Source organism: Perca flavescens, chromosome 4 (genome assembly GCF_004354835.1).
Source record: "Perca flavescens isolate YP-PL-M2 chromosome 4, PFLA_1.0, whole genome shotgun sequence".
Lineage (NCBI taxonomy): Eukaryota > Metazoa > Chordata > Actinopteri > Perciformes > Percidae > Perca > Perca flavescens.
The window spans coordinates 20,537,950-20,548,979 of record NC_041334.1 but is presented as its reverse complement, the minus strand read 5'-3'; the positions used below and the strand labels follow the sequence as shown (position 1 = coordinate 20,548,979).

Genomic DNA, 11,030 nt, shown 5'->3' with positions numbered 1-11,030 from the left:
GGACCATGGGTGATGAAGACAAACTGGAGATATCACTGCTGGTGCTCTCTCTCTCTCTCTCTCTCTCTCTCTCTCTCTCTCTCTCTCTCTCTCAATGTCATTCATCCACCTCCCCCTCCTCAGCTCATCCTTACCTCAAGATGAAATGTCTGGGATATATGACACCCCCACGTCTTCCTCTGAATTTGTCATTTCACTTATCGCTGGCTGACATCTCAGTATCAACACAATGAGTGGGGGAATCAGGCCTGTTATACCTGTGGGGTTTAGAGGTGGGACGGTAATCACGTACTTGGCCATCTGCTGTCACCAGAGGATTGAGTGTGATTGTGTCTCTGGGCTTGAGAGCATGCAAGTAAACATGTTTAAGTGTGACTATTTGGTGTATAACTTCCCAGGCTATGCATCTTATTTCATCTTACAAATCTGATTACTGTATATCTATTTTAGATCAGCAGGAACCCTTATAAGACAACAAAATCAACACCTACAATGTCAGTCTGACGTGTCACTATGGTCTGCTCAGGATTTGAGTAGATGAACAGAGATAGTGGTTCCCAAGAAAGAATTAAATTTATATTTATGTTACACAAATATGTTACTCAAATGAATTACTCTGGAAAGGAAAAATATCTCTCTAGTAGAAATGCTCATAATCTATGTGCAGAGCAGCTACAGTACAACATGTGGCAAGAGTTTGCAAGCAATATATATTTATTTAAATGGGTCACGAGCCAAAGAGGTTCAGAAGAACAGGCTTGTTAGCATGAAGGCCTTTATAAATATTATGTCACAGATGACCCCTACTGGTCAAATCTTTTCATTGCAACATCTCCACCAACAACTTCTTCAATAATCTACAATGTCACTCACTTCTTTCATCCTCCTCAACAAAAAATTCTAAAAGTTTAAAACTATGAATGCACTCTAACACTGAGCATATGAGTCATTACCTTTTATGATTATGGTTGTGTTTTGTTTTCCAAAAAAGTTTCAGTCCTGCTGAAAGGTGTGTCATATCTTTTTTGGTTAGTGTGCCAGTAGAGTATTTACAGCCCTGAGGTGTATTTGGGAGCTAATAAGTCACCAAATATCACCTTTGCTTTAAATCTACCGACAACATAGCTATTAGTGCCATGAATACAACGTGTGTTTTCCCATGTCATTCCCACAGTCCCATCCCCCCAACAGGAACCATAGTCTCCCCTTATCCCATTAAGACAATTGACAAGACTGGCATTCAAACATGTGCACGTGTCCGTGTCTGTGTGTGTGTGTGTGTGTGTGTGTGTGTGTGAGAGAGAGTGTGTATAAGGCAGGCTATTTGTGCAAACACACAAACAAACCAACGTATACGGACCAATGCACACGAATATACCAACCCATACACACACTGGGCAGAGAAAGAGTAATTTTAAAATCAATCCTTTCGGAGAAAAAGAGTGAAAAAGAAGAATGAGAGCCCCAAAACCTCCACCAGTGTTGGCTGATTGTAAAGGACTGTCAGTTACTGCAGCCTTCTAATGGGCCAAAGGGAAACAGCAGGATTCAACTTGGGGCCCAATAAGGGCTATTCTTCCTGGAAATCGGCCCTCACACATGGACTTGAATGCACTTGTACGCTAATCTTCCGAGCTGTGGGAGCCCACTCTATATTCACAGGCTGTGCCACCTCAGCAGGCACAGCCATGCATGCTGATGCTATTACACACACTACCAGGCTAATGCTAAAGCTAACACAGGGTTAATGTACTGAATTCTCTGGATTGTTTTCTCGTGTTCTACTTCTTACACTGAACGTTTGAGACATCAACAACATTATATTTTCTCACTTACTGTAAGTCTAGTGGTATAAAGCCATTCAGATGTTTTTAATTGACCATGTTTTGATCTATGTGTCTTAAAGATGTCTGCCTCCTGGAATTTAAAAATACAACAATTAACTGTCCCAAATTTCCTATTACTGTGAATTAATTCACTGACAAGTTTTATAAAGACTGTTGCAGTAATAGCAGTTCCAGTCAGTGTTGGGAAAGTTACTTCCAAAATGTAATACATTACAGATTATTAGTTGTCATTTGAGAGAAATTTGTTATTTTACAATATTACTTTTGTAATGCTTTACACTACTTTTGAGTTACTTTCACCAAAGTAACCATGGAAGTACTGTAGGCCTATGACTTGGAAGCTACCTCTTTAGCTTATCTTTGACTAGCCAAGGGGTAATGACGTGGCTTTCCAACGCGGAAGCTTTGAGGTCCATCATTTTGCCCTCCAATTGGCTGTTAAGTTGCGATGCAGAACAGGCTGTTGTTCTCCATAGCGCTCTGCTCTTAGCAGCATCTGCTCAGCGCTTCCGTCACTCTGGATTTGTTGTTGTCATGTGTCGAGTTGCGAGTAAAGTAAAGCATTTTGTTGAGTTGCCTCTTTAGTAAATTGTGAAAAAAAAGTGAATTTAAGTTTGACTTTTATTGTGAAAGGAAAACTGCAAAGAGTACAGCTGCGCAGACAATGTGGAAATAAATAAAGGCATCTTCCTTGGACTATAGCCTCTGTGGTTTTCTTATATTAACCCTCGGCTACACAAGTGACGCAAAAGACACTTCGAACTGGACTGAGACAAATCTGTAGAAACCACTTCTAAATGTGGTTTGGATTCAAGTTGCAAAAATCCCATTTCTTGTGGTTTGCTGTTCAGACGTTCTAATATCAACCTGGATACAATCTGGACATGCCAAAAAATGTATTTGCTCTGGCAGTCTAAACAAGGCCTATGCCCCTCCCCCATTAGTTACTGTTGCTATGCCTGCCAAGCTATCGCAGATTTACTACTCAAATTTCTTAGTAATTAAAAAAATAAATAAAAATGGATTCCAGATTTTAGACATAAGTAGAAAAACGCTTCTTTTCATTTCGGCGACTGACAATTTTATTAGCTGTAGTTGCTAGCTATTTGAGCTAATGTTAGCTCCATGAGCTTGGTTGAAATGCCAACTGACTTTTAATTGTTTCCAGCTGACTCAATTTCAAACTACAATCCTGTAAAAGGGTCTTAAATATGTACTTGATAGCTACATTCATAATATTGTGATTAAAAACGTCAGCATCCTGTGAGCAAATAATGAAACAGCATTGATTCAACAAAACATAACCATGTTAGTGTAGAGGGGTGAAAACAGCTAACTAAGTCACAAAATTAAAACGAGAAAAACAACATCCGTTATTATTTTTTTTATTATTCTTCATTTATTTTCATTGACTTCTAACACTAGTTCAATAATACTAATTCACATTCCGACCACTACGGGGTGCATTGCGCTTGGGTGACAGAGAATAGTACTGCTGGCATGCACAGAGTCAAAATAAATCCTCTTGCCAGGAAATTAACACCAGCAACATGTGTGTCTTTTTTATTCTTTGTCACAGGCAGGACTAACTACTTGCTGCCACCCTGACCACGAGGTTAGGGAGGCAACATTAGCTTACTTACTTGGACAAGCAAGAAACAGATTAGACGCTTTATTGTTCGGATTTTCAAAATATTACATTTCACATTTCACTATTGAATTAAAAAGCAAGACAGAGCCACTACCGTTAGCTTAAACTAAAAAAACAACAACATCAGAATAAAATGTCTTTGGATAGAAACTTTTATTCTTGGTAATCTTCATAATTACCCTTTTTAATCACTTTCTGCTTTATACTGCAGTTGAAAATTAGCCAGCTGCCTAACACTGGCACATTTACAGAAATGTTGATTAATGCGTGTTGTCCTTATAAATGAAGAAAAATGAATTTTCAATGAACACATCATAGGCCTATTGTAGACAGCAACACCTTAAGGTTTATGGTAAAAAATATCTAAGATAAATCTAACACTGTTCCCTAAGGTATCCCCCGATTGTAAGGCTTTTTTTTGTTTGTTGTGGCAATGCTATTATTATTTAGTCAGATATTTTTCATTGGGTAGAGTGACACTGGAAACTGAATTTGTACATCTGAATTATTATTTAATGCTGTTCTACTCAGTATTTTCTACATTTATATTGCATCAAATGATGTGTAAAAGGGGTTGCTTATAGAAACAAAACCATGCAATTGGATGCCCTCAGCACTGTGGAGAGTATAGCAAAACTCTGATAAACTCACAACAGCAGACAGACAGGAAACAACTAGCTGGTGAAAATAGTGTAACATCTAAAGAGCCTTCAGGAAGAGTATTGGACTTTACATGTATCCATTTATTTACTTCAAATAAATGCTAATGTTGCTCTATGTCTGTTGGATGTGTTAGAAAACTTGCTGACACGTTCACCATATCAACTTTAGAAGGTGATCATATGTTAATGTTGTGTTTATAGCTTGTAGCCCCCAAGTGACTAATTAAATCAATTAATACAGGTGTAATACTTTTAAATTGTATATAAGGCATTGAACTTGACCATTACTACATTCAACTGGTGTTTCAGACTACAAAACATTAAAGATTCAAGACAATTTCAGTTTCAAACTTGTCAAATGTCCTCGTAACAACCTCAAACAAACACTTAAGGGTAAAGCATGATCACAGTGACACTATTTTTGTTTTCTTCCCACTTCTTGTCTTGAACATCCCTGAGTGTATCCCTAGTGTAATACTGCCCTCCAGTGGACATAGACATTTACATAGAAAAAAAAACCTTCTATGACCTTTCTATTTATACAACAACCCCAATATATCACTAAGATATCAAGTAATCATGTCTTCACATACTAAATTGTTTTCTAATGCAAGAGGAGTATTGGGTTGGTACATTGTTGGCATCCATCTCTCTCTTTCATGGGCAAACAGTTTGGGCTTGTCACACACTTCTCAACCTCAGAGTCTAAAATCATACTGATACTGGCAGGCATAGTCCTATTTTAAATTAAGTGGAAAGAAGATTAAGTCAATGCTGTGATGTTCTTCAGACACCATCACCTCCTCCCCATTAAAACTGAAAGGGATCAATCCTGTTCAAATATACTTTAGCATGCTGCAGGCATCAGCAATTTTCTGTCATGGGAAGAAATGTGTCATGTTTATGTATTTAACCTGAAGACAGCTCTTGAAAATCTCAGAGAAGCTTGGCAAACGTAGCGTATGATAAGTGGAGTGTATAACCACTATGGTGATATGTGCAGCATGATAACAGTATCATACAACATATTAAAAGAGCCTAGTTGTTTAAAGCAGTGGTAACTCAGGGTGTAGACAAAAAGAGTCCCTCAATCATTGACTGCTCCAGTAGAGATGCCCAGTGGCAATAGATCAGACTGTGGTTTATTAAAAGGATGGGATAAAAGAAAAAAACATGGCTTTGCTACATACATGATATATTTTTTTCTAATAAGCTTTTCTTTTGCAATGTGTGACTCTTGGGATAGCAATGTCTTATCAGTCAGTCCACAACTTTGGTCTAACTTCAACTTCAGGATGGATTGCCATGAAATGTTGTTAAGACATTCATGGTCATTAGAGAACGAATCCTATGATTTTGGTGACTTTTACCTAGCGCTATCTTTAGGTCAAAATTTCAGTTTGTCCAAAACTTTGGATTATGACCAAATATCTGCAAATCTAAGGACAATCCCATCAGCCTCAGCTGTACTTTGTGTTTAGTGCTAATTGGCAAATGTTAGCATGGTAACACGCTAAACTAAGACAGTGAACATGGTAAACATTATACCTGCTAAACATCAGCATGGTTGCATTGTCATTACATTTAGCTCAAGTACAGCCTCATAGAACCGTTCTCGTGGCTGCAGACTTTTAGTCCTCTATCTATTTTATTGTTTTCTGATTAAATAATGGATAGTGGTACATCATCGGGCCTCTAGTCTAACAATCTCAAATTCCCACTTTGCTAGAAAAACAACTTTTCTATGCCTATTGGAGAGAAGACAGTACAGAAAAGGGGGGAGAAAGATGGAAATGATATGCAACAAAAGTCCTCAGCCACCAGTTTAACCCCTCGTACATTGGGATGCCCCAATATTGCCTCATTTGAAAGGCAAAAAAAAAAGGTTGGGAGCCACTGGTTGTCACATCAAGAGATTCTTTTGACAATCCCACTGAAAAGCCCAAACATTTGATATAAGAGAACCTTTTGAAACAAACCAATGAAAATGGAAAACAATCAAAGTGTACACTGAAAGGTGAAACAACGAATCAGAACAGGACATGTCACACGGGGCCAGGACACACCATGATGGGTCATGCTGCTCTGGGATTTATTTAGTGATTTTCATTTTTTTTTTATTATTATTGTTTTTCACTTGCGCTCCTGTCAGGAGTGTGATAAATGGGACAGTCAAGCAGCAAGAGTCACAGTTCATCATCATCATCATCATCATTATCATCACCACCACTGTTATCACCATTATTATCATCCTCCTCATGGTATCATCATCATCATCATCATAATAATAATAATAATAATAATAATAATAATAATAATAATAATTTCCATCATCATTTAACTTTTTTCCTCAAGCTAGAACATAATTTACATCACATTGTTTTTACTGACTTTTGAGATTACAAACATTCCAGCAACACACTCTAGGATTAAGGGTGGGTATCAATCAGAAAAGCATGACTTTTTGCATAGTATTAAATGAACAAAGACATTAAGTTCTTTATTTACAATTATTGTATAGATAAAAAAAATATCATAAAAACAAGATGAACACTTAAATCACTTACCCATAAATGGCTAAGTATGCCAAAAAGTTATCTGTTGGCATTTCTCTTTTTCTTTGTTCCACAAACTGCATGCGGCTAAATACAGTACATCGAGGCAGGTGAGAGTATATTGCAAGAAGTATCATTGATATCATCATCATAATCATCATCATCATTATCGCTGGGTCATCATCAACATAATTATTGGTTTTTACAACATGTGTTATGATTTGGATGTAATCATGATATTTTGAAGTGTTTCTGACAGGAGCAGTGATTGATTACATACAGCCAAACAGCTGTATCTGCAGTATGACTCATTGTGGTGCATGATGGTAGATGTAGTCAGGAAGAGTTCCTGTTTTCACACCAGTCCGCATGGAGTTTCTGTCCTCAGTGGACTCATTGCTGTATTTACAAAGATTATTTCTAAACTTGTCTTCGTTGCATCCTCTTAAAGCTGAATGTCCTCCTGGATGTAAAAGTGTTTGGAGATTGTTGGCTTACATTAAGTCTTTTTTATTGAAAATGCTGTTGTTTGTTTTGTTTATTGTTTTTAATTTTTTACACACAAATAAACAAATAAATTGTCAAGTTAAAACATTGAAAGGAAACTAAATAAATCAACAGCTTCTAAGCAGAATATCATAATCCAGACAGTATTTTCCCAACTTAAATAAGATTGTATTCAAATGATCCATGTTACTTTTTCAACACGCCTGAGCTGACTGGTAATATTGTGCACCCTCTCCAGATGGACGGATCGACTGGGCAATGACAGAGGAGGATAGAAAAAAGAAAAAAGAGCTGCTCGGATAAATAATTGTTTATACTATAGTAGTGTATAGGAGGAGTGTATAGTGTAAAGTAGAAAAATTTTCAATTTTTTAAAGTTGTATAATGAGCCCCTCACGTCATGCTTGCCAATGACTTCGGTTAGTAATAGAAATAACAATAGTACAGGCTAGTTAAGTGGCCTTGTCCTTCTGAGTGCAATAAGACTGGGTAAATGTGCAGTCTGTAACTTTTCTCTGGTAATGTCTGATTGGTCAAAGCACAATAAATTTACAACTAGTGACTACAGTTGAGATGCTAGATTATTGTATATTCTGTGACGGCAGGAAGACAAGCTTGGTTAAAACACACAAAAGCACATCTAGAATTACACCACAGAAATTTTCATTCATAACCAGATAGTGCAGAAAATGATCGTCTTTTTTATATATATAGAAAAAGAGTCAAAGCAACATTCGATTTGTTTGTTGTAATTTGTCTTTTTTTTTGGTCGGTTTTCCTTTTTTTTATGTTAAAAATGCCAACAGCTTTGCGGGGCTGCGTGTGTCACTCTGCCAGAGGAAACGGAAATCCTTTAAACCAAAAATAAATAGAAATTAAATTAAAAAAATAAACAACACAATATATTCAAAAATTTTAACAAAAACAAAAGTCTGATTTCCATGCAGCACAGATAAGCCAAATATAACATATTTCTAATAGGATTTGATTGCAGCCTTTTTGATGGTCACACATATTTTTAAATCAAGTCCTTTGAACAAGCAGATCTAGAAGACAGTTCACTGTAAAGGTCCTGATATCAGCCTTTGACTCGAGCCCTGACCCCAGGCCAGTGCTGAAGCACAGAAAAAAACATAACGAAACACAATAAAAAAGAGAGAAGTGAAAAAAAGAATTAAATATTCCCCCTCTGTCACAAAAAGGAGGCCTCTGTTTAGAAAAGTCAAGCCACTCCAACTTGATCCCAACAATCATATAGAGTAATACTAAGATTCCACATTTAATACATATCCCATTATATTTTGGTTTCTTTTTGTTTGTTAATCCTCTAAAAATATCTACAATATCTGAAAAGATAGCAGGCAAATTCCAGCACATGGTTTTTCAGTAATAACCCACCAACACAGCTCTTGTCCTTCTGAGCTTCCGCTTTGCCTCTCTCCTTCTAGAAACCATGAAGTTTATCTCTACGAGGTTGTAAACAAATTACATTCTCTTTAAGACATAAATAAGTCAAAGTATTTTGAGCCATTGAAGCAGGAACAAGGCAACATGCCAACAAACAAAGATAAACTCTCTCTAAATATATTTATATGTATTTATATTTATAGAATATATCCCATAAATGCTATCATCATCATTATTATTTTGCGTTCCTCTTTTCCGACAGGTGCAAAACTACTGTGCAAGTTGAGCCCTACCACCTTATTACACATTTCTGTTTATGGATGAAATACATTTTTTACAGTCGGGTACATGTTCATGCCACACAGAAGAGGGAACTTTGCAGGCCAGGAACTCAGAGAAGCTGTCTTTAAATTAGTAGTCCGCCACAAGACCTAGCCCATCAGAACGAAAGAACTCCAATAAAATTAAAAGCCTTTTAAATAAAACTTGGGTAATGTACATTCATGCAGGAGCAACAATAATAATAACGATAATAATAATCAGAATCAGAATAATAACAATGTTTTTATAATTTAATTTAAACTATTATCAGTATTGACAATTTTGTTGTTGAGGAGAGGAAGTGTAAGGGGAGTTTAGTGTCTGTCCTGTTTCGTGATTTTTACTCCTCAGCAGTGTCTCCCTCCTCATCGTCCTCCTACCAGTGCCACTAAAGACGCAGTTCATACAGTACATGTGTGCAGTCAGCGCCACTCTTACACAGTACATGCTCACACGCATATAGTCTAACCCACCACCACTGCTGCCACATAGAACCACAAAAGCAGGATGGCTGTGTAGGTTTTGTGGCTTTGTTGCGCTTTTTTGATCGCATGATAAGTTTGTTTTTCATTTCACCTTGCCATATTACTTTAGACTTCTCCATTTCAAGAGGAGAGTAGAGCTTAAAGAGCTCAAGGTTAAGTGGGGAAAGGACCTGTCCTGTGTAGGTAAGTAAATGGGGTTTGGAGGGAGGGGGCTTGAAAATGAGAATTCAGCTGGACTGGTTGAAATGTTGGGGGTGACAAGGTGTAAGGTTGCAGTTAAAGGTCTGGAGGAATTAGGGAATGTGCCTCCAGACTCCAAGAAAACAACATTAGAGGTTAGAGCTCAGGTTAGGATCAGGGTTAGAGGCTGGTCTCCAAGCTGTGAAGAGGGCTGGCGGGGCTGGAGGAGGCGGCTGATTTACTGGTGTCAATGGTGAGATTGATGCCACTGTCAATGGCGTTGTTATTCTTGTTGGGGGATGAGGGCTGGCTGGAGTACTTCCTCCTCCGAGCAGAATCCTCGTCTGTGTCGTCAATGAGGGGAATGCTGGGCGTGGAGTCTTCTATCCTAAACTCAGGGTGTGTCATGAAGTTGTGGATGGATGATCGGGGGTCTGGTTTCTCCAGGCCTTCATAGAGGGAGCTACGGAATGCATTCACAACGCGGATCTGTTGTAAAAAAAAAAAAAAAAAAAAAGGGAGGACAGAGAAGAATAACGATGAGAGATGATACCAGAGACAAAATGGGAGGGTGGGAGGGACCCTTGGGATGAGAGAAAAGAGGAAAGTGGAGGAGAGAAGGGACAGAGGGGAAAGAGAGAACCTCTCAATTGAGGATAAAGAGGTGAAGGAGGAGAAGATGAAGGAGCAACAAGAGGAAAAGCAACTGCAGTCTGTGTTCTGCTTTCACAAGATGACCACAGTTCACAAGTCACTCAATTGTGGCGTGCACTAAGAAAAGCCGTGAGGAACACAATCATGAAAACAAAACAAAATCATACATTTCAAGGAAAACAAATAACAAAGCAACACAAACGCTCGTTGTAAGTATACGCTTTAGTCCAATGTGCTGTATACCTAGAAACAAGCCACGTTAATAAATGAAATGCTTAAAGAAAAAATTAAAGGAGAATATCACATGCAAGTTTGAAGAAATCTGGTGGACGAGGTCAGTAAGAAGGAAGGAGGTTAGATCTGAGAGATCCAAATCAGGTGGTTTAAAAACTTCTGGAGGTACCAGAGCACTGTCTGGGACAATATCACAGACAAAGACTCTAAATGGGACACACAAACACACAAATATAGCACAGGGTGTGTAAAGCATGGTCCCAAACAGGGCAATGGAGAGAGGAAGTTGGTTCAACACTAGCATTGCTGTGTAAAACTCACTCACAACAACACTCGTAAAAAAAACTGTGGCATTTAGAGTGAACACAGCAGGTTAAGATAGTATGCACACAGGAAGTAATCAAGAGGTAAACACAAACTGCATGCAACAAGACAACAGGACGATGAAGAAGTAGACATCAGTACAAAGACTGCTAACACAAAACATATGGAAGTGAATGATGAAAATAATAAGTTTGCTGTCAGAG

General features: G+C 37.9%; 1 protein-coding gene across 2 annotated transcripts in view; it reads right to left on the bottom strand.

Moving 5' to 3' along the window:
- Positions 1 to 8,848: 8,848 nt before the first annotated feature.
- atp2b2 (ATPase plasma membrane Ca2+ transporting 2) overlaps positions 8,849 to 11,030 on the bottom strand; it is a 138,146-nt gene continuing 135,964 nt past the window's right edge. For both annotated transcript variants that reach the window (XM_028575540.1, XM_028575539.1), the window contains one exon: positions 8,849 to 10,104. In XM_028575540.1, coding sequence (XP_028431341.1) covers positions 9,796 to 10,104 — 309 coding nt within the window. In that variant the 3' untranslated portion in view covers positions 8,849 to 9,795. The remainder of the gene's footprint in view (positions 10,105 to 11,030) is intronic.